General features: G+C 43.3%; 1 protein-coding gene and 1 long non-coding RNA gene across 7 annotated transcripts in view; both read left to right on the plus strand.

Moving 5' to 3' along the window:
* LOC140710279 (uncharacterized) overlaps positions 1–7926 on the plus strand; it is a 46651-nt gene extending 38725 nt beyond the window's left edge. Inside the window, exons 4-5 of one of the 2 annotated variants that reach the window (XR_012091255.1) lie at positions 2535–2790; positions 6624–7926. This is a non-coding gene — a long non-coding RNA (uncharacterized lncRNA). Of the gene's footprint in view, positions 1–2534 lie in introns of both variants that reach the window. The other variant, XR_012091254.1, reaches the window with a different exon arrangement.
* Positions 7927–19098: 11172 nt separating this feature from the next.
* Positions 19099–23044, plus strand: part of ABL2 (ABL proto-oncogene 2, non-receptor tyrosine kinase) — a 127113-nt gene continuing 123167 nt past the window's right edge. For all 5 annotated transcript variants that reach the window (XM_037985896.2, XM_037985898.2, XM_037985897.2 and 2 more), the window contains exon 1: positions 19099–19538. In XM_037985896.2, the coding sequence (XP_037841824.1) occupies positions 19382–19538 (157 nt within the window). In that variant the 5' untranslated portion in view covers positions 19099–19381. The remainder of the gene's footprint in view (positions 19539–23044) is intronic.

A 23044-nucleotide genomic window follows, 5' to 3' on the forward strand; every position in this document is an offset into this window, starting at 1 on the left:
AAAAAAAAGAGAGAGAGATAAACTGGAATACAGCCATACTGGAAACTCCCCCAAATACATGTATAACTATACACATATATGTTGTTAATTTAGCATAAAATACGAAAATAGTGTTTATTTGATATCAAAGGGGTTTTGATTATTATGGTAAAACAATTTCTTAGAAAGAAGTTCAAAGTCCTCCTTTTCAGGAGGGACTCTATTTATTGAATTAATCTTTATATTATTATTATTATTTTTGAGACAGGGTCTCACTCTATTGCTCTGACTGGAGTGCAGTGGCATGATCATAGCTCACTGCAGCCTCGTTCTGCTGGGCTTAAGCAATCCTCCCACCTCAGCCTCCCAAGGAGGGAGTATAAACATGAGCCACCACACTCAGCTAATTAAAAAAAATTTTTTATAGAGATGGAGTCTCATTATGTTGGCCAGGCTGAACTTGAACTCCTGAGCTCAATGTTCCTCCCACCTCGGCCTCCCAAAGTGCTGGGATTACCAGTGTGAGCCACCATGCCCAACCAATCTTTGTATTCCTTATTACAGTTTTATACTCACTTCTCATTTAATACTCTTATTTTCCTTCCTTCCTTCCTTCCTTCCTTCCTTCCTTCCTTCCTTCCTTCCTTCCTTCCTTCCTTCCTTCCTTCCTTCCTCTCTCTCTTCTTTCCTTCCTCTCTCTCTTTCCTTTTTCTTTCTTTCTTTCTTTGACAGGGTCTCATTCTGTCACCCAGGATGGAGTACAGTGGCGTGATCTCGGCCCACTGCAGCAGTCTCGGCTCACTGAGGCCTTGACTTCCCGAGCTCAGGCCATCCTCCTGCCTCAACACTCCCCACCGGACTACCACTCTATCCCAGAGTAGTTGGGATTACAAGGGAGCGCCACCATGCCTGGCTAATTTTTATATTTTTTTGTAGAGACAGGTTTTCGCCATGTTGCGAAGGCTGTGATACTTTTTCCCGATCAACTTATTACATATACATGTACATAAAAACATTATATATATGTATTGTGTGTATATATACTTTTTAAATTTTTACTTTTTCAAATTCTATTTCTAACTCATTGCTCCTATAAAGGGAACCTACTACGTTTATGGATCTTTACTTATACCTAGCCATTCTAACTTGTTGTATTAATTCTAAAACTCCTTAGTTGAGCATCTCAGATTTTCTAAATACATAGTCATAGCTGCCAGGCATGGTGGCTCACACCTGTGATCCCAGCACTTTGAGAGGCCGAGGCAGGCGGGTCACCTGAGGCAGGGAGTTCGAGGCCAGCCTGATCAACATGGAGAAACCCTGTCTCTACTAAAAATACAAAATTAGCTGGGCGTGGTGGCACACGCTTGTCATCCCAGCTACTCGGGAGGGTGAGGCAGGAGTATCGCTTGAACCCGGGAGGCAGAGGTTGCGGTGAGCCAAGATCAGGCCATTGCACTCTAGCCTGGAGAACAAGAGCAAAACTCCATCTCAAAAATGTATACATATGTTATATAATATATAGATATATATAGATATATTCATAGCTTCAGATAGTTTCCCAATATTTATACCACTTAGTTTTTCTGTTTTATTACATTATCTAGAATAATGGCCTTCAAATTAATGTATGCATCCCTTTGGGTTACACAAAGACTTTGCCAATGCTATATCAACAGGGAAGCTTTAACAGTCTCCAGATACTTAGGTTATGTGCATTCTTTTTCCTAAAGCTGGTGAGCATGTGTCTCCCTTCCTCATACTTGAAAGGTACTTTTTGGTAATGATACTCAGGATTGTAATTAAACTTTCCAATAGTATTCTAGTTATCTAACCAAACTGTCATTTTACAGTGCAAAAAACTCAGTCCCAGTGAGATTTTCTGATGCTTCAAGGGTGATACAGTTCCATGTTACCTTCCTTTAATTTAGTAGAAAAATTTATGCCAGGCTGGCACAGTGGCTCATGCCTATAATCCCAGCACTTTGGGAGGCTGAGGTGGGCGGATCACCTGAGGTCAAAAGTTTGATATCAGACTGGCCAACATGGAAAAACCCCGTCTCTACTAAAAATACAAAAATTAGCGGGGCATGGTGGCACATGCCTGTAATCCCAGCTACTCAGGAGGCTGAGGCAGGAGAACACTTGAACCCAGGAGATGGAGGTTGCAGTGAGCCAAGATTGTGCCACTGTACTCCAGCCTGGGCAACAGAGAGATACTCTGTCTCAAAAAAAAAAAAGAAGAAGAAGAAGAAGAAGAAAAAAGAAAAATTCATACCAATTATGGGTTCAGAAATTATTTTAATGATTCTAATTTTTAAATGGTGACTGTATCAAGAAACTAAAGTTTATTATTAGCATTCAATAGGCCCTTTTTTCCTGCTGCCTAACTTGCCTAACATTTTAGGATTACTTATTTCTTCAACAGTTTCTTCCATTTCTATAATATAGTCCTATATAAGAGATTCCTGTGTATTAACTTAGATTATTATACCTATTCATTCAGGAAACAATTGTGAAACTGATGGTCGATATTCTCTTCTTAAATTTTACAGGTGACTCTTGTTTTGACACCTTTCAGCTGTATTTCAAGTGGGAGTCTTACAGGTGTTGAAGATAGAAGATGAAAGGTGTTTTATGACGTAGGCTCCAAAATCAGAGTCAACTCTGCCATATTCATTGGTCAAAGCAAACCACAGGGCCAGCCCAGATTCAAGGAAGAGAGAAACAGACTGTACACTCTGAAGCACATTGGATGTCATCATGAGTTAGACCTCTCTTTCTCAGGGGAAATGATTTTAAAGCACAGAGGTAATTTGAACCCGTGAAATTGAAGTTGAATTGCAAATAAGTTACAGTTTTCTTTTGTTTTGTTTTATTTTATTTTATTTTATTTTATTTTATTTTATTTTATTTTATTTTATTTTACGAGACAGGGTCTTACTCTGTCCCTACGCTGGAGTGCAGTGGCCCGTTTGCAGCTCACTGCAGTCTCAAATTCCTGGACTCAGATGATCCTCTCACCTCAGCCTCCCAGGTAGCTGGGACTACAGGCACACACCACCATACCCGGCTAACTTTTTGTATTTTTTGTTGAGATAGGGTTTTGCCATGTTGCCCAGGCTGGTTTTGAACTCCTGGGCTCAAGTGATCTGCCCGCCTCAGCCTCTCAAAGTGCTGAGATTACAGGTGTGAGCCATTGCACACAGCCCAAGTTACAGTTTTAGTACTGAAAAAACTTGGCTATCCTTTCCTCCTGGTGATACTTTTTTTTCTTTTCTTTTCTTTTTTTTTTTTTTGAGGCGGAGTTTCACTCTGTCACCCAGGCTGGAGTGCAGTGGCACGATCTTGGCTCACTGCAACCTCTGCCTCCTGGGTTAAAGTGATTCTCCTGAGTCAGCCTCTCAAGTAGCTGGGATTACAGGCGCCCAACACCACACCAGGCTAATTTTTTTGTATTTTTAGTAGAGACGGGGTTTCATCATGTTGGTCAGGGTGGTCTCAAACTCCTGACCTCAAGTGATCCACCTGCCTCGGCCTCCCAAAGTGCTGGGACTACAGGCGTGAGCCACTGTGCCTGGCCTCTTTTTCTTTTTCTTTTTTTTTTTAAGTTCTGAAGCAGGCTTATTTCCAAAAAAAATTGAGTCATTTTTTTCCACTAACATTTTTATTGCAACCTACATGTAACAGTGAGCAACTCAGGGTGTTCCGTTCATACCCTTCCCCCCTTTAAGGCTACTTAGGCCTCTTTAAAGATCATCAAATTGTTTTGGAGAAATGGCGCATACATTTCTGTTTTACTGTAATCCTTTTCTCTATTCTCATCTTCAGTATAATTTGCAAATTATACTTTGAAAATATGATGTTACGCAAGTCAACATTTTAACAACTTTTCTATGGCAGGCAGCAATGATAGTCATCTTAAAGGCACGTGTCTAAATAGACTACCTTCTTCCATTTCTGTCAAAAGTCTCACTGAGTGTTTCTGCATATTTTAAGAAAACTGAAAACTCGCCAGAAACTTTTATTATTGTCTTAGTCTGTTTGAGCTGCTGTGAAAAGATGCCTTAGACTGGGTAATTTATAAACAACGGGGCTGGGCGTGGTGGCTTATGCCAGTAATCCTAGCACTTTGGGAGGCCGAGGTGGGCGGATCACCTGAGGTCAGGGATTTGAGATCAGCGTGGCCAACATGGTGAAACCCCATTTCTACTAAAAATACAAAAATTAGTCAGGTGTAGTGATGGGTGCCTGTAGTCTCAGCTACTTGGGAGGTTGAGGCAGGAGAATCTCTTGAACCTAGGAGGCGGAGGTAGCAGTGAGCCGAGATTGCGCCACTGCACTCCAGCCTGGGCGACAGAGTGAAACTTCGTCTCAAAAAATAAATAAATAAATAAATAAACAAACAAACAGCAGGTATTTACTGCTTACAGCTCTGGAGGCTAGGAAGTCCAAGATTATGGAGCCAGCAGATTTAGTGCCTGGTGAGGGCTCACTCTTGGCTTCACAGATGGCATCTTCTTGCTCTGTCCTCACGTTGCAGAAGAGTCCAGCAGCTTACTCAGGCCCTTTATAAGGTGTTAATCGCATTAATGAGGGCTAGTCTTCATGATCTAATCACTCCCTAAAAGCACCACCTCTTAATACTATTGCACTGGGGATTAGGTTTCAATGTAGGAATTTTGGAGGACACAAACATTCCAGGCACAAGTAAGCAAATCATACATTGTCTTCGTCCATTTTGTACTGCTGTAACAGACTACCACAGACTGGGTAACTTATAATAAACAGAAATTTATTGGCTCACAGTTCTAGAGTCTGGGAAGTTCAAGATCAAGCAGCCAGCCTGTTGGGAGGGCCTCCTTGCTGCTTTGTCCCATGGCAGAAGGTGGCAGGGCAAGGAGCGAGAGTGAGAGAGCGAGAGGGTGCCGAACTTGCTTTTAAAACAAACCCCCTCTTGATAACTAACCCACTCTCACAATAATGACATTAATTACCTCCTATTAGGCCCTGTCTCTCAACACTGTAGCACTGGGGATTAAATTTACAACACATAAGCTTTAGGGGACACATTCAAATCACAGCATTCTGCCCCTGGCCCTCCAAATTCATGTTTTTCTCACAATGCAAAATACATTTTTTCCATCCCAATAGTCCCCAACATCTAACTTTTTCCAGCATCAACTCAAAAATCCAAAGTCCAGAGTCTCATCTAAATCAATATGAGTGGGACTCAGGGCAAGATTGGTCCTGAGGTAAATTCCTCTCCCATTGTGAGCCTGTGAAATTAAAAAACTAAGTGTTTTCAAAATACACTTCAAAATATATTTGTTTGCCAAATACAGGCATAGAATAAACATTCCCCTTCCGAATTGGAGAAATGGGCAAGAAGAAAGGGGTAACTGGTCCCAAGTAAGTCCAGAATCCAACAGGGAAAGCAACATTAATTATTAAAGCTGGGGAATAATCTCCTTTGACTCTATGTCCTGCATCCAGGGCACATGGAGGCAAGGGTTGGGCTCCCAAGGCCTCGGGCGGTAACGCTCATGTATTGGAGTCTTGTACCTGCAGGTTCTCTAATCTGCAATTGTGTACTGGCTCTACAGTCCTTGGGTTTCAAAAAAATTACTTGAAACTTTTTTTTAAATCCGAAGTCCCTAAGACCTAGGAAGAATTTACTGTTGTTGTTGTTTCTGTGACTCAAGGTATCACTTGATAGACTGCAGAAAGTGTGACTGTTGGTGGCTGGGCGCAGTGGCTTATGCCTGTAATCCCAGCACTTTGTGAGGCTGAGGTGGGCGGATCACTTGGAGGTCAGGAGTTCAAGACCAGCCTGGCCAACGTGGTGAAACCCCGTCTCTACTAAAAATACAAAACTTAGCAGGGTGTGGTGGCATGTGCCTTGTAATCCCAGCTACTCTGGAGGCTGAGGCACAAGAATCACTTGAACCCGGGAGGTGGAGGTTGCAGTGAGCCGAGATCGTGCCACTGTACTTCAGCCTGAGCAACAGAGTGAGACTCCATCTCAAAAAAAAAAAAAAAAAAGAAAGTGTGACTGTTGGTAGGACCTGTCAGAATCAGCTCTCTATGAGGGGCCGACTCATCTATCATCAAATTTCCCCTTTTGTTTGCCAAGACATTTAGTTGCAACCTCAGAATCAGGAGATACAAATGTATTCAGTTTCATAGAGCAATCAAGGAATGCGTGCTAATCCATGTTAGTTTTTGTGATATGCCCAAATCAATTCACCAGCAACTGTTTCAGACTGAGCATTGGTGTCTTTTGAGGAGATGCAAAAGTTTTTCATTGATGCAGAAGTACTTACCTTTCTCATTCTGGACTTGTGAGATTTAGTCTTCAAGTTAGTACTTTCACTGGCCAACTCCAAATTATTTCCTGCAAATTATGTGGTATGCTGTTTTGGTTATTTGCGTCTTACATCCTGTTTTATGGGTCCTTCTATCTATATTGCATTAAAACAACACAGTAGCTTAGTCTTGTTTTGCAATGATATCAAGGTAATGCTGGCATAGGTATTGTTAATTGTTCTTTTTCGTTATCTGAACTTTTAGAAAACATGGTCACAAATATTAAAAGTTAAACTAGTACTATCCTGATACAAAACATAATCGTTAATCCACAGGCAAAGTCAAAGACAGAATATTACAAAACATGTAAATAACCCACTTAAACTGCATCCCTTGGAGTAAGGCAACAATGGAAGATCTGTTCTTGTGAACTGCTAATCAGAGTGACCAACATCAGCCTGGGGAACTGAGCGGGTAGCAGCAACCAGCGACTACAGAATTTATGTCGAATCTACTTAACACTAAAGACAGTGTTGCTTTCAGCCTCTATTTTGGGGGACATCAGAAGGCTTTTGCACTGGGACTTTTCCTGTTGCTGGCAAGGGGCTTCCCAGGACCTGGAATTTTCATGCTCGGCCACTCCTTTCACATAATTGCCTTTCTCACTCTATTCAGGTGCTCACACAAGATTGTTGCTCTGTGGGTACACTCTATTCAGCCTACTTGGACTCTAACATTTCTTCCTCCTGGCTGACCGTCCTCGCAACATGGATTCTCCTTTACCCTGTCTAGGCTGTCCCTCTGTAAGTGTAGTGCTTAATACACAAACAAAAAGATATAGACTAGAATATAGCGGTATATCGCAGTAAGAGTAAGGATTATAGGCCAGACACAGTGTCTCACACCTGTAACCCCAGCACTTTGGGAGGCGAGGTGGGAGGATCCCAGGAATTTGAGACCAGCCTGGGCAACATAGGGAGACCCTGTCTTTAAAAAAGTTTAAAAACTGGCCGGGTATGTTGGCTCACGCCTGTAGTCCCAACACTTTGGGAGGCTGAGGTGGGCGGATCACCCTGAGGTCAGGAGTTGGAGACCAGCCTGCCCAACATGGTGAAACCACATCTTTACTAAAAATACAAAAATTAGCCAGAAGGGGTGGCTCACACCTGTAATCCCAGCACTTTGGGAGGTCGAGGTGGGCATATGACCCGAGGTCAGCAGTTCAAGACCAGCCTTGGTAACATGGTGAAACCTCGTCTCTACTAAAAATACAAAAATAGCTGGCCATGGTAGTGCATACCTGTAGTCCTAGCTAGTTGAGAGGCTGAGGCAGGAGGAATTGCTTGAGCCAAGGAGGTCAAAGCTGCAGTGAGCTATGATCACACCACTGCAATCCAGTCTGGGTGACAGAGTAAGACTCTGTCTTAAAAAAAAATAGGGGATTGTTTCCTGAAATCCATTTTTTTTTTTTTTTTTTGAGACAGGGTCTTGTTATTTATCCCAGGCCAGAGTGCAGTGTCACAGTAATGGCTCACTGCAGCCTTGATCTCCTGGGCTCCGGGTATACTCTTACCTCAGACTCCCTAGTAGCTGTGACCACAGGCACACACCATCATGCCCAGCTAATTTTTCATTTTTTTTTTTTTTTTTTTTTTTTAGACGGAGTCTCGCTCTGCCACCCAGGCTGGAGTGCAGTGGCCGGATCTCAGCTCACTGCAAGCTCCGCCTCCCGGGTCCATGCCATTCTCCTGCCTCAGCCTCCCGAGTAGCTGGGACTACAGGCGCCCGCCACCTCGCCCGGCTAATTTTTTGTATTTTTTAGTAGAGATGGGGTTTCACCGTGTCAGCCAGGATGGTCTCGATCTCCTGACCTCGTGATCTGCTCGTCTCGGCCTCCCAAAGTGCTGGGATTACAGGCTTGAGCCACCGCGCCCGGCCTAATTTTTCATTTTTTTGTAGTGATGAGATCTTACTATGTTGCCCAGGGTGGTCTCACACTCCTGGGCTCAAGCAATCCTCCCACCTCAGCCTCCCAAAGTGCTCGGATTATAGGTGTGAGCCAACATGCCCAGCCTCCAAAATTCTTAAAATTTGTTGTGTGTGTGTATATGTGTGTGTTAATAACTGCATTAACTATATTGCAATGTAAAATGTATTTCTTACTGTTGATAAAGGTAAAATAGCATTTGAAAACCAGTATTTATAGTATGATCCCAATTTTGCTTTAAAAAAAAAGTGAACCAACTCTTAACAGGGTGATGAGGACAGAATAAAGAAAAACTTTTACTTTTTTAATCTATGTTCTACATTTCTTTAATTCTTATAACTAAGATACACATTATTTACTTTAAAAAATTAACAAAAATGGGGGCCGGGCACAGTGTCTCAAGCCTGTAATCCCAGCACTTTGGTAGACCCAAGCAGGCGGATCACCTGAGGTCAGGAGTTCAAGACCAGCCTGACCAACATGGTGAAACCCCATCTCTACTAAAAATAAAAAATTAGCTGAGTATGGCGGCGCATGCCTGTAATCCCAGCTATTTGGGAGGCTGAGGCGGGAGAATCGATTGAACCTGGGAGGTGGGAGGTGGAGGTTGCAGGGAGCCAAGATTGCTTTATTGTACTCCAGCCTGGGCAACAAGAGCTAAACTCTGTCGCCAAAAAAAAAAAAAAAAATTAACAAAAATGGGCTGGGCTTGGTGGCTCACACTTGTAGTCTTAGCACTTTGGGAGGTTGAGGCAGGCGGATCACCTGAGGTCAGGAGTTTGAGACCAATCTGGCCAACGTGTTGAAACTCCGTCTCTACTAAAAATACAAAAATTAGCCAGGTGTGATGGCTCACACCTTTCATTCCAGCTACTGGAAAAGCTGAGACAGGAGAATCACTTGAACCCGGAAGGCAAAGGTTGCAGTGAGCCGAGATCTTGCCACTGCACTCCAGCCTGGCAATAGTGAGACCCTGTCTCAAAAACAAACAAACAAACAAACAAACAAAAACCCACAAAGGCCGGGTGCAGTGGCTCACGCCTGCAATCCCAATACTTTGGGAGGCCAAGGCGGGCTGATCACCTGAGGTCAGGAGTTTGAGACCAGCCTGGCCAACATGGTGAAACCCCATCTCTACTAAAAATACAAAAAATTAGCCAGGCCTAGCGGCACACGCCTGTAATCCCAACTACTCAGGAGGCTGAGGCAGGAGAATCGCTTGAACCTGGGAGGCAGAGGTTGCAGTGAGCTGAGATCACGCCACTGCACTCCTGTCTGGGCGACAGAGCAAAATGCAGTCTCCAAAAAAAAAAAAACCCACAAAAATGTAAATGTGTGTATATGTGCACAAAAGAAAAAAATGCTGAAAGGAAAAAAAAGGAAAAACACCAAAAATACTTATATCTGAGTGGTGAGATTATGGATAGCTTTTTCCTTCTTCTTTATAATCTGCTCTTGTAAATTTCCTAAAATGAGAATTTATTACCTGATCATTTTCCATTTAAATTTTCAAAACAAATATTAGTGTGGCATGTACCTGTAGTCCAACTGCTTGGAAGGCTAAGGCAGGAAGATCACTTGAGCCTAAGAGTCTAGGCTGCAATGAACTATAACTGTGTCACTAAACTCCAGCCTGGGTGACGGAGTGAAACACCATCCCTTAAAAAAAAAAATTAAAGAGAAATATGAGGGAGTCCACCTCAGTGACCTCATTTAATTTGATTACTTCTGTAAGAACTCTATTTCCAATATGGTCACACTGTGAAGTATTATGGGTTAGGACTTCCACATATGAGTTTCGTGGAAGGCACAAGTCAGCCCACTCACGACACCAGGTTTCCTCATAGCATGGTGGTCCCAGATGCTAAGAGAGCAAGAGCAAACGCTGCAAGGCCTCCTGAGTCCTCAGTTACAAGACTCTTACAACCTTACTTCCACCATATTCTGTTAGTCAAAGCAAGTCACAAGGCCAGTACAGATTCAAAGGGTTTAAAGTGTGGGGAAATAGATTTTACCTCTTGACAAAAAGATCAGCAAGGCCAGGCGCAGGTGACAGTGCAAGACTCCATCTCAAAAAAAAAAAGACCAGCAAAATATTATGGCCGTGTTTTCAACCTGCCACAGGCTTTTAATGTTTTTTTGTGTGTGTTTTTTTTGAGACAGAGTTTTGCTTTTGTTGCCCAGGCTGGGGTGCAAAGGTGGGATCTCAGCTTACTGCAACCTCCACCTCCCGGGTTCAAGCGATTCTCCTGCCTCAGCTTCCCAAGTAGCTAGGATTATGGGCATGCACCACCACACCTGGATAATTTTGTATTTTTTAGTAGAGACGGGGTTTCACCATGTTGGTCAGGCTGGTCTCGAACTACCGACCTCAAGTGATCCACCTGCCTCGGCCTCCCAAAGTGCTAGGATTACAGGCGTGAGCCACCATGCCTGGCCTTTAATTTTTTTTTTCTTTTTTTATAATTAACTAGCTATATGGCTTTGGGCTATGACAAAAGCGTAGATTCTTAGAAACAGAAGGGACCAGGCCAATCTGAAGTCCCACTACTTAATACATTTCCTCTGCCCTCTGCCACCCCCAGCTCCTCTTCTTTTCCCATGTGATGAGATGTTCCTGGATAAGCTCATCAAGCCTCTGTGCCCTGCTTAGGCTGTTTCCTCTCACTTGAAAGCCAGTACCTCCTCCCCCTGCCCCATCTTTTTATTGAAGTATAGTGTTCATACAGAAAAGTGCATATGCTTACCCACTAAATATGTAGAATTATTATGTTCCAATTAAAAGTAATCTTAACAGAAAAGTATTTATGTGTGTACATTTGACCCCTGAACAACACGGGTTTGAACTACAAGGGTGTAGTTATATGCAGAGTTTTTAAATCAAAGGCTGATGGCTTCAAGGGATGTGAAATATGCATATACATAAGTTAACTTTTTGCATAGGAGGGTTCTGCAGGGCGCACTGGGCAACTTGAGTATGCACGAATTTTGGTATACATGAGGGGTTCTAGAACCAATCCCTCATGTATACAGAGGGACAACTGTGTGTGTGTGTGTCTATACGTGTGTGTATATATATATATGCATGCATACACACACATATAGAAATCACATAAAATATATATCTCTCTCATAAGTTTACTGCTTGACAGATTTTGCAAAGTAAGCACTCCAGGTCATTAGCATCTGAAAGCAGAACATTACCAATACCTCAGAAGCCCTATTCATGTCTGTGTCTAAATTTCTTCGTTTTAAAAGGGCATCAGTTATATTGGATGACTTCACTTTAACTCGATTACTTCTGTAAAGACCCTGTTTCCAAAGAAGTTAACTTTCTGTGGTACTAGGGAGTTAGGGCTTCAACATATCTTTTTGGGGGTCACAATTCAACCCATCGAATGGGTCACGTTAGAATTCAAGACATCCGAGATTTGATGAAATCATGTTTATAATCCATTTTTTGCTTAAGCTAGTTTGAGCTGATTATCTGGTATAATCACAATGTAACCAATACAATCAATACAAATGCTCTGGTGCAACCATGTTCGCTTAATGCGAATTACTTACACATAATTAGTAAACTGGAGAACGGTGTCAGTAGAACAAGTAACTTGTGTTACTTCACTTGGACTTTTCTCAGCATGTTAATGTTTTGAAGTGATATGTAATAAACATCCTCGCAATCAGAGAAAGCTTTTAGCAATTTATGAAGTCTTAAAAAAAACATAATTGAACCCTGCAGAAGTGCCAACTTTATTGTGAATACAAGTGCCTCCCTTCAGTGTATAAGCAACTAGTTTGGTGGCTTCAGAAACCACCAAACTTTCTACTGAGCTCTTTAGAAAGCTGCCAAGAGCAGATGAAGAAGGTGCAAAGACAATGTCCTGTGTTCTCCTTTTAGAGGGTTTTCCAGACCTTCCTCAGGATCCTAGTTTCCTCTCCACTTCGTAAGTGCATCTCTTGTGACTCTGCTTTCTGCCAAAAACGGCAAGCTAAATTTGTTTCTCAATGTTCCCTAAAAGGCAGTGCTCTTCCCATTTTGCTGAGGTAACTCCTACTTATCTCTTACCTCTTCCCCTTTGCCTGCCCCTGGGAGAAGTTCCACATCTTCTCAATTACCTCACCTTCAAACAGTTGTGTGTTTCCACAGCAACCCCTTATCCCCCCCCCCATCAACACTTATTACACGTTATTGTAATTACTTGTTTATGGCTGTCTTCCTCACTAGAGCATAAGCAGGTTGGTCTTATTCACCAGTGTATCTCCAGTAACTAGTACAGTGCCTGGAATACAGAAAGTACTCATTAAATATGAATTAAATCTGCTGGGCATGGTGGCTCATGCCTGTAATCCCAGCACTTTGGGAGGCAGAGGTAAGCAGATCACTCGAGGCCAGGAGTTCAAGACCAGCCTGTCCAACATGGTGGAACCCCATCTCTACTAAAAATACAAAAAATTTAGCCGGGTGTGTTGGTGGGCGCCTGTAATCCCAGCTACTCAGGAGGCTGAGGCAGGAGAATCACTTGAACCTGGGAGGCGGAGGTTTCAGTGAGCCGATATGGTGTCACTGTGCTCTACCTTGGGCCACAGAGCCAGACTCCATCTCAAATAATAATAATAAATAAAATAGAACGTTAGAAATCTTAATTTTCTATCTTTTGATAATTTGGTTGTAGTAATTTGCTAGGGCTGCCATAACAAAGTACCACAGACTGGGTGGCTTAGACAACAGAAATTTATTTTGTTATAGTTCTGGAAGCCAGAAGTCCAAGATCAAGGTTGGTTTCTCCTGAGATCTCTCCTTGGTTTATAGATGGCCACCTTCTCCCTGTGTCTTCGCAAGGTCTTCCCTCTGTGTGTGTCTGTGTCTAGATTTCCTCTTCTTATAAGGACACCAGTCCTATTGGATTAGGGACCATCCTAATGGACTCATTTTAACTTGGTCACTTCTTTAAAGACCCTATCTCCAAAGACAGTCACATTCTGAGGTACTGCAGGTTAGGACTTCAATATTTGAATTTTGTGGTGGGGGGACCCAATTCAGATCATAAGGGCCTTACGGAGGAGAGCTGAGGCACTCCAACCAGCAGCAGCACCAATGGCCAGACATGTGCATTCAGTCATCATGCCCCTCCTAGCCCAGCCAATGCTATTATGTGAACCAAGGTAAGTTCAGCAGAACCGTCCAGCCAATCCATAGAATTGTAAGAAGTAATAAATCACTCCTGTTTTAAGCCACTAGATTTTGAGGGATATTTTGTTATGCAGCAATAGAGAACTGAAACAACACATCTCACATAAATAATAAACTAGGCCCAGGACCACTGCACTACTACAGTTAGTGATAGGCTACATGTTAAATGGATTGTTTAGTCAGCTATTTCATTACCTTTGAAAGGGAAATGAGTACTAATTTATTAATTTTAAATGAATAGATATTATTGCTACTGGTAACATTTATACAGCACTTGGCCAATTGTTTGAAGTAGTCTCTTAATAATTTATAAGGTTTTAAGGTTTTTTTAATCAAAGAAATGTTGCATCATACACTCTTGGGGCTAAAAGGAACAAGAGGTCATTTAATCTGTCTCCCTACTTTCAAAGAGAATGACTAATTCGGTGCCAGCCGGATAAGAATTTTCTAACTCCTCCTCCCCCTCATTATCTCATCCAAAAAGACTTTTACAGTGTCAATCTGTAAATGGAACTGTATTTGGCACTGTACAGGTCTTTAAAGATTTAATGCAACAAAGCAGAGACAAATCACATAAACAAAGTCCAAAGAACTGCATACATAAACCGTTTAAGAAAAATGCTGGCCAGGCAGCAGTGGCTCACACCTGTAATCCCAGCAGTGTGGGAGGCTGAGGCGGGTGGATCACGAGGTGAGGAGTTCAAGACCAGCCTGGCCAAGATGGTGAAACCTTGTCTCTACTAAAAATACAAAAATTAGCAGGGTGTGGTGGTGCACGCCTGTAATCCCAGCTACTTAGGAGGCTGAGGCAGAAGAATTGCTTGAACTTGGGAGGTGGAGGTCGCCGTGAGCCGAGATCATGCCACTGCACTACAGCCTGGGTGACAGAGCGAGACTCCATCTTAAAAAACAAAAAAAAGAAAAAGAAAAATGTTATACATAAAATTACAACAAAAATTTTTTTCTCTCAGTTTATCTACATAAACATTTTCAGCCCAAGTAAATATAAATAGATAAACATAACTATATAAGCATATGCATATATTCAGGAAAATAAAAGATTTGGGGAAACATGATAGCCTTCAAATATGTGAAGGACTTCATGTAGAATGAAGATTAGATTTGTTCTGTGTAGCTACATGGTAGAATTAGAACTGGGGTGAAACAGGTGGAAGTTTCAGGGGAACATTTTTCAGTTTATCTTTAGGAAGAATGTTTTAATAATTAGAACCCTTTGAAAGAAATGGATACCCTCACTGGAATTACTGCAGAGAGGATTCCAGGAGATTAGCCTAGATGACCTCTAAGTTTCTTTCCAACTCTGACACTTGAGTCATGTGTCATAACAAAACATATCTGAGGGATATAGAGAAAGGTAAGTGAATTTTACAACGAAAGAATTGTTACCAGCTGTGGTTGTTTAAGGCCTGTACTGAGTAGAGTCCAAGGAAACTGTTAGGTCTGTATTGATAAGTCTGAGGTTCCCTTATCAAGGAGGCAGGATCTGAATAGAATACTGAAGGGGACAGGAGAATCCTGTAAGGACGTCACCCGAGACTTTTACTAGGGAGAATATAATTATTGCAAAAGTCATAGCTAAAAGGGATACATCTCAGAAATAGGCTAATTGGATAAAGCATGTATGCCCGCCATAGGAGGGGTGGAGGTTGAAGGAACAGGAGATGGAAGAACATTAGGCAATTATAATCCAGGTTATCCTGGAAAATAACTTCGAAACACTAGGTGAAATGTCTATTTTATTTATGTATTTATTTTTGAAACAGAGACTCCCTCTGTCACCCAGGCTCGGGGGTGCAGTGTCGCAGTCTCCTCTCACTGCAACTTCTGCCTCCTGGGCTCAAGCAATTCTCCTGCCTCAGGCTCCGGAGTAGCTGGGATTATAGACGTGTGCCCCCAAGCTCGGCTAGTTTTTGCACCATGTTGGCCTGGCTGGTCCCAAACTCCTGACCTCAAGTGATCTGCCCACCTTGGTCTTCCAAAGTGCTGGGATTACAGACATGAGCCACTGTGCCCGGCCTGTTAGGTGAAAATTTTAGACTTAGACTTTGTACATAATGAAGGAGAGGGAGAACGTGATCAAAGCAATGAGAGAAGTAGTTTCTGTTGAGTGAGTTGCTTGTTGCTAAAGGTGAGGAATCTCTAGGAAGAAAGGGCTAGTAGCAGGAGAAACCAGCACAGAGATGACTTGAGCCTAAGCTAACACTGTGTCTTACATAATGCTGTTTATACAGATGAAGAGAAGAGGTAGATATGAGAGACACTGTAAAACCGTAAAAAGTATGGCAATAGCCTAGAAACGCAGACCGGTGAAGTCAGGGATTAGTGAGGCATTACTCACAGCTCCTTCCTTCTGAAAAGAGTGGTATTGCTCCTGTAATAAGGATGATGAGGATGAAGAATATCTGTGTCTTCAGCACACCTTGTTGCTGTTGGTGATGTGTCTGATCTTGTATGATGGCCTCTGGCCATTGCTCACATGAGGCTGTCCCTGTGCTATGTGCACCATCCCTGCTACTTTCTTTCCCTGATTTCTGCCCCTGCCTGGAGCTCTCAGCTCTCTCAATTCAGTCTGAGACAGAATATTTGGGATTATTTTAGATGTTGAGTTGTTGTGACAGTAACTGCTGCTTATGGTAATGAACCTTAGGTAATTCTCAGGCAAGTCACTTTGGCTTGGTTATACTGAGGTGAAATAGTTTCCTGTACCTAATTAACCAAGTCTCTCTAGTCTATTTCCCTACTCTCTCTATTCTGAAAGTTCTCTTCACTTTAAAAATCAAAGAGTAGAGCTGGGCGCGGTGGCTCACGCCTATAATCCTAGCACTTTGGGAGGCTGAGGTGGGTAGATTGCCTGAGCTCAGGAGTTCGACAACAGCCTGAGCAACAACAGTGAAACCCTGTCTCTACTAAAATACAAAAAATTAGCTGGGCGTGGCGGCGTGCGCCTGTAGTCCCAGCTACTCCGGAGGCTGAGGCAGGAGAATTGCTTGAACCTAGGAGGCGGAGGTTGCAGTGAGCCAAGATGGCGCCACTGTACTCCAGCCTGAGACTCTGTTTCCAAAAAAAAAAAGAAAGAGTAGAAAACGCTGGCAAGATAATGGATGTAAACTAAGTCTCCACTTACATATTTGCTTTAGTCTATATAGGATCTTAAGAATCAACGGTAGATGAAATCTTCATATGTAAAACAAAGGTATTATGTAATACTTCACATATACTTTGAAGGTGTTACCCAGGTAGGTATGACGAATAAAGGGATTGTATGATTCTACATGTTTTTATTGGTTGGCTGGTGTTTTTGTTTTTAGTTATATACAGGGTGGCAGGTAGAGGGGGCTCACCTGAATAAATACTTTATAATTTGTCCCATGATCTAAGTATATATATATATAATTTGAAAAAGTTAGGCTTGTAAAACCTAAAATCATTAAGTTTTTTGTATTAATAGTATATGCATATATGACACCAGTTATATGCCAAATATTGTTTTAAAGTACTGTATATTTCTATAGACTAATTTAATTTTCACAATATTCCTATAAGGTAGATACTATTTGTTATCCTCATCAGTTTACAGATAATGTACTGAGACACAAAAAGGTTATGTGCTTTGCCCAGATCAAATAGTTCATAAGTATCAGGGCCGAGTGATGAACCCAAGCAGTCTGGCTTCAGAGTCCCTGCCCTTAGCCACTGCACTCTACTACAGGCTGAGCATCCCTTATCAGAAATGTTCAGACTACAAGTGTTTCAGATTTGCAAATATTTACATACACATAATGAGATATCTTGGAGATGCGACCCAAGTCTAAACACAAAATTCATTTATTTTTCATATGTACCTTTATAGACATAGCTTGAATGTAATTTAATACAATATTTAAAAAATTTTGTGCATGAAACAAAGTTTATGTTAAGTACTTATGTGTGAAATGTTCCACCTATGGCGTCATATTGGTGCTCAAAAAATTTTGAATTTTGCAGCATTTTGGATTTTGGATTTTCAGATTTGAGATGGTGAACCCATATATTCACCTATTTTTATATAGTATGCATGAATTAGCAGAGAAACCAAACCATTACCCCCAAATTAAAATTTTCTCCCATAATGAAAATCAAACAGTGAACCATATTCTGGCTCTGTGACATCTTTATCCCTTGTGAATGAATTTTTTTCAGTAGTTGCAAACACTGGGAATTAGAAGAAAAGAAAGGTATTTTAAACACAGGGAAATTTTAATCCAAATGGAAAATTCGTATTTTATCCAGTGTTTACACATAGTGTTTCCGGAAGTTCCCATTTTGGACGTAATTTCAGTTATTTCTGGCCACACCCTGGATGGCAATGGAATAATTTCATAGTGCTTTTATAACAGGCAATATCTACGTCAGTGGATGGTTCATCTAAGTTCAACCTCGTTCAGGAAAGATATGCAAAGGAGAGCTTAATCCACCTCTTCTCCCAACCCTACCTTTCCAGTGGTTGTTTTGTTCCTTCTTTGCAGTGGCTCCCGTCCTGTCTAATTTAAGCAAAATTTCAGCAAAAAAATTTTTTTTTTTTTTAACCTCCATTAACTGATACTTTTCATAAAGCAAATTGGGAAGCCAAAAGAATAACAGGAGAATGATCAAGCTTTTTGAGAATTAAAAAATTTGAATTAACATTAAGATGCAAGTAAGCACCGTGGGAGAGGGGCATGGCGAGTCAATTGTATGTAGTATATGTGTGTGTATAAAACACTTCTTTTCTGCCGCATTCACCCTCTTTAGACCGCATAAGCTAACATGAGTAAGTTCTGACTCAGAAACAGGGTCAAAGATGTATATTTTTTCTCCTTTGTCATCAAAAGAAGACCTGACCACGTGCACAGTGTATAAAGGATGCCAGTGGGAAGATTAACTTTACTGTCAGGCATTGTAAGGGAAACAGAAACTCACATGTGGTGAGATAGGAGTTCAAGAGGAATTCATGGTAATATGAGGAATGGGGCTACAACTGCGTCCCCAATGAGACTATAGAAGGCACACAATCCAGGCGAGTGCGATTTAACATCATGAAATAATCTCCAAAAATTAAAATCAAATAAGGTAGCATTTTACTCTCTTCTTGTAAATTTTATACCATTTTAATTTTTACTGGAGGCCTGCGGTGTTTAAAGGGATCCCCCTGGGCATTTTAGAGATCCTCAACTGGATGGCAAGGACCAAATAAATGCCTTGTGCTTTTCTGCCCCACCTGTGCCTGCACCTGAGGGGCGCACGCGGGGGCACTCAGCCCTCGACTCACTGATTTGACAGGTGGAAGTGGGATGGGGAAGGCCGGAGACCGACCAACCCCAAAGGCAGTAGCGTGTGCAGCCGAACGTGGAAGGGGGTCGGCTGAGGCGGATTGAGGGGTGGGATGCCGAGGTGCGGCGACAGGACTCAGAGGACGAAAGACCTGCAGCAGCGGTGGTCGCCAAATAAGGTGGGCACTAGGGGACCCACCCTGCGAAGAGGCGGGGGCGGGGGCGCGGCGCGGCAGGGCGGGGCGGCAGCCGGGAAGCCCTCCTTCCCAGCGGCGGAGGTGACTGGCGGGCGGGGGGCGGGAGACGCTCTGTCCCACGCTTTCCCAGCGCTCGGTGGTTTAAAGATGGCGGCGGCGGCAGCGGCGGCGTTTGGGGCGCGGAGCCGCGGGAGGAGGAGGGAAAAGCAGAATCTGTGAGTCGCCTGGAGGCAGTGCGGCGGCTGCCGTGAGGAGTCCGGGTGCTGAGCCGCCGGCGCCCCAGCCGCTCAGGGCCAGGGTCTGGGCTGGGAGGGAGAGGCCGGAGCAGCGCCAGGAGCCCGAGGCCGGAGTCAAGGAGGAATGTGACCAGGGGTCGGCGGGGGCGCGGGAGTACGCGAGAGCAGGGATGGGGCAGCAGGTGGGCCGCGTCGGGGAGGCTCCAGGGCTCCAGCAGCCTCAGCCCCGCGGGATCCGGGGCAGCAGTGCAGCCAGGCCCTCCGGCCGCAGGCGGGACCCGGCGGGGCGCACCACAGAGACCGGCTTCAATATCTTCACCCAGCATGGTGAGTGTGTCCGGGAGCCGGCGTGAGGGCGTGCGGGAGGCCGGGGGTGGGGTCGGGGCGGGGTGGGGGACGGACGGGCTGCCCGGGGGGTCGGGGGTGGAGGGTGCCTGAGAGTGGGGGCGGAATCTGCTGCCATCTGGTTCAGTCCTGGGAGGCGAGTCACACCCCTCCCCCCTCGCGTCTCCAGCCTGGCTGGCAGATCCCGGGGGCGGAGAAGGAAAGAGAAGTGGGCTTGGGGACCCTGGATGGTCTGTCCTCTACTCTGGGACGGGACTATGCGGCTGGAGAAAGAGAGTGAAGGGCAGCTTCAGGAGAGGAAAGGATGAGGGGCAGTATGAGCTCAGTCCCAGAGGTGGGAGCATAAACTCGCCGTTAGTGAAGGGGAAATGGGTTGTGTCCTAAGGGACTGGGAAATGGGAACCGAATTTCAGGAGATTGTGGCGTAGAAGGTAATGTGTTTACGTCAGGTGATGAGCAGTGTCAGGATAGTGAACTGTGGAGTGCCCAGAAATGCCTTTCTGTAGGAAAAATGAAGATAGCATCTCATCACTTTTGACATGCTTTTGTGGTTTGTTTTGATTTGTATTTCGTTTTTACTAGAAATGAAAGGCTTTGCCAAAGCCTCTGTACTATGCTTCAGAGTAGGACACAGAATTCTGAGATTGCTGGCAAGGGTTAGAGGTTGGTGGGCATGGTTAGGACTTCAGTCAGTATTTTCCCCCTTGGTAGTGTGTGTGTGTTCGCGTGCCCATGTACATACATACATGTATGTATGCTCCCTGTAGTCTGAAACCTATTATTTTGATCTCATTGTCGACGTATTTTTAGAATAGTTGTCTCCAAACTGTTTTTTTTTTTTTTTTGAGTCAGAGTCTCCCTTTAGTGGCCAGGATGGAGTGCAATGGCGGGATCTCGGCTCACTGCAGTCTCCGCCTCCCGGGTTCAAGTGATTCTCCTGCCTCCCGAGTAGCTGGGACTGCAGGTGCGCACCACCACGCCTGGCTAATTTTTGTATTTTTGGTAGAGACGGGGTTTTGTCATGTTGGCCAGGCTGCTCTTGAACTCCTGACCTCAGGTGATCAGCCTGCCTTGGCCTCCCAAAGTGCTGGGATTACGGATGTGAGCCACCTTTCCTGGCCGCAACTCTTTTTTTTTTTTTTTTTTTTTGACACGGAGTCTCATTTCGTGGCCCAGGCTGGAGTGCAGTGGCACGATCTTGGCCCACTGCAACCTCCGCCTCCCAGGTTCAAGCGATTCTTCTGCCTTAGCCTCCTGAGTAGCTGGGATTACAGGCGCCCGCCACCATGCCTGGCTAATGTTTTGTATTTTTAGTAGAGATGGGGTTTCACTATGTTGGCTAGGCTGGTGTGGAACGCCTGACCTCATGATCCACCCGCCTCAGTCTCCCAAAGTGCTGGGATTACAGGCATGAGCCACTGCGCCTGGCCACATGTCTCCTATTAAAGATGTGCTTGAGTGTCTCTTTCAGGTATATGAACACTTTATGAAGGTGATATATGAGCTAATCTTTATTAAAATCACTTCCTAAAACATAGGATGGAAGAATGGATTAGTAGTTTACAGGGAAGAAATCATCCAAGTAAGCTTCACTTTGTGGGAAGTGTTACTATGCATTAAACTTGGCCTAGTAGGCAGTGATGATCCCCTCCTCTACTATCTTATTCGGTATGTAAGATTTTCCAAGAAAGAGGAAGTAGTGAAGAATGGAATAGGAAGACATTTTGAGGATTTGGATCCATAGAGAGGGAGAACAGGTTGGGCAGAAGAAACAACTTGAGCAAGAACATGGGAAAAGATATAATTTGATGATAGGATAGTGAGGAGACATCTGTCAGGAATGAAGCATCATTATGAGTTGGAAGAAAAAGATCATAGAGCAAAAATTGGAAGAGTCGAGTTCTGGTTCTGGCTCCACTTGGCTGGGTGATTTTAGTCACCATCTTTGGGTTTCTTTATCTGTAAAGTGAGGAGGTTGGACTGGATGATCTCTAAGATACTTTCTGATTTTAAGATTTTATGATTCTAATTAAGAAGCAATAGAAAGAAAATTTTGATAGGCTGGATGGGACTGGGTTATGGAAAATCTGGCAGAGAAGTTTATATTCGTTTACCTGATTGGCTAGTGTTTACCTGGAAGACTGCCTTGAGTGGTGGCAGTGGAAATAGGAGGAGTAATTTCAAGGGGCCTTTCATTCATTCAACAAACAAGGGGTTTTTTTGAGCACCTATTACATACTGGGTTGTGGGAATGTTGCTGTGAACGTAACAGAGTCCCTGCCCTTTGGAACTTAAAGGACTTTATGATTTGATAGAGGATGAAAGAAGAGAGATCACTTTGGAGTATTTGTTAAGGGCATGAACTCTGGACCCATTTTTCCTGGATTTGAAACCTTGCTTGGCTGCTTATGAGCTTTGTGACTTGGGACAGGTTATTTAACTTTTTTGTGCCTTGGACTCTTCATTTGTAAAGTGGTGATAATGATAGTATCTAGTATTAAATGAATAGTGGCTGGGCACATAGCATGAGCTAAATGTGTGTTAGCTGCTGCCATTACTAATACTACTGTTATTATTAAAAATAGGGATAATTCAGCTGGGTGCGGTGGCTCATGCCTGTAATCCCAGCACTGTGGGAGGCCGAGGTGGGTGGATCATGCAGTCGGGAGTTCGAGACCAGCCTGAGCAACATGGTGAAACCTTGTCTGTACTAAAAATACAAAAATTAGTCGGGCATGGTGGCACGTGCCTGTAGTACTAGCCACTCAGGAGGCTGAGATAGGAGAATCACTTGAATCCGGGAGGCAGAGGTTGCAGTGAGCCAAGATCATGCCACTGCGCTCCAGCCTAGGCGACACAGCAAGACTCTGTCTCAAAAAAAAAAAAAAAAAAAAGGTAGGGATAATTCAAAGATGACACCAGGATTTAGAACCTGGCTAACTGGAATGATGATGATTCTTTTGACAAGTTTGGAAGTTAGAAACTGATTGAAAAAATGGGAATAGGGCAAGTTTATTGCCAAAGACTAGTATGAAAAGAAAGGAATTAGCAAATAATATAGGAAACAAAGATGAAGTGAGTACTGTTTTTTAGACAGATGAGTTTTAAAACTTTTTTTCTGTAGATCATAGTTTCTTAACCTTGGCGGCATTGATATTTTGGGTTGGCTAATTCTGTGTTGTAGGGGGGTGTCTTGTGCATTGTAGGATGTTTAGCAGCGTCCCTGGACTCTACTCACTAGATGCCAGTAGCACCCTCTTTTTGCCCCTTACTTGTTACAAGTAAAAATGCCTACAGACATTGTTCAATCTCTTGGGGGAGCGGAATTGCCCCTAGTTGAGGACACCACTTAGAAATGTGATAGATTCTGAACTGAATGAATGAATGAACTAGATTCATAAGCTTCTCAGTGGATGTATCATTTGACATTAACATGGTAAATCTAGATGCTCGAATCTAGTGTACAAATTACTGTCTTGAGTTTGCAA

The sequence above is a fragment of the Chlorocebus sabaeus genome, chromosome 25 (genome assembly GCF_047675955.1).
Source record: "Chlorocebus sabaeus isolate Y175 chromosome 25, mChlSab1.0.hap1, whole genome shotgun sequence".
NCBI classification, from domain to species: domain Eukaryota; kingdom Metazoa; phylum Chordata; class Mammalia; order Primates; family Cercopithecidae; genus Chlorocebus; species Chlorocebus sabaeus.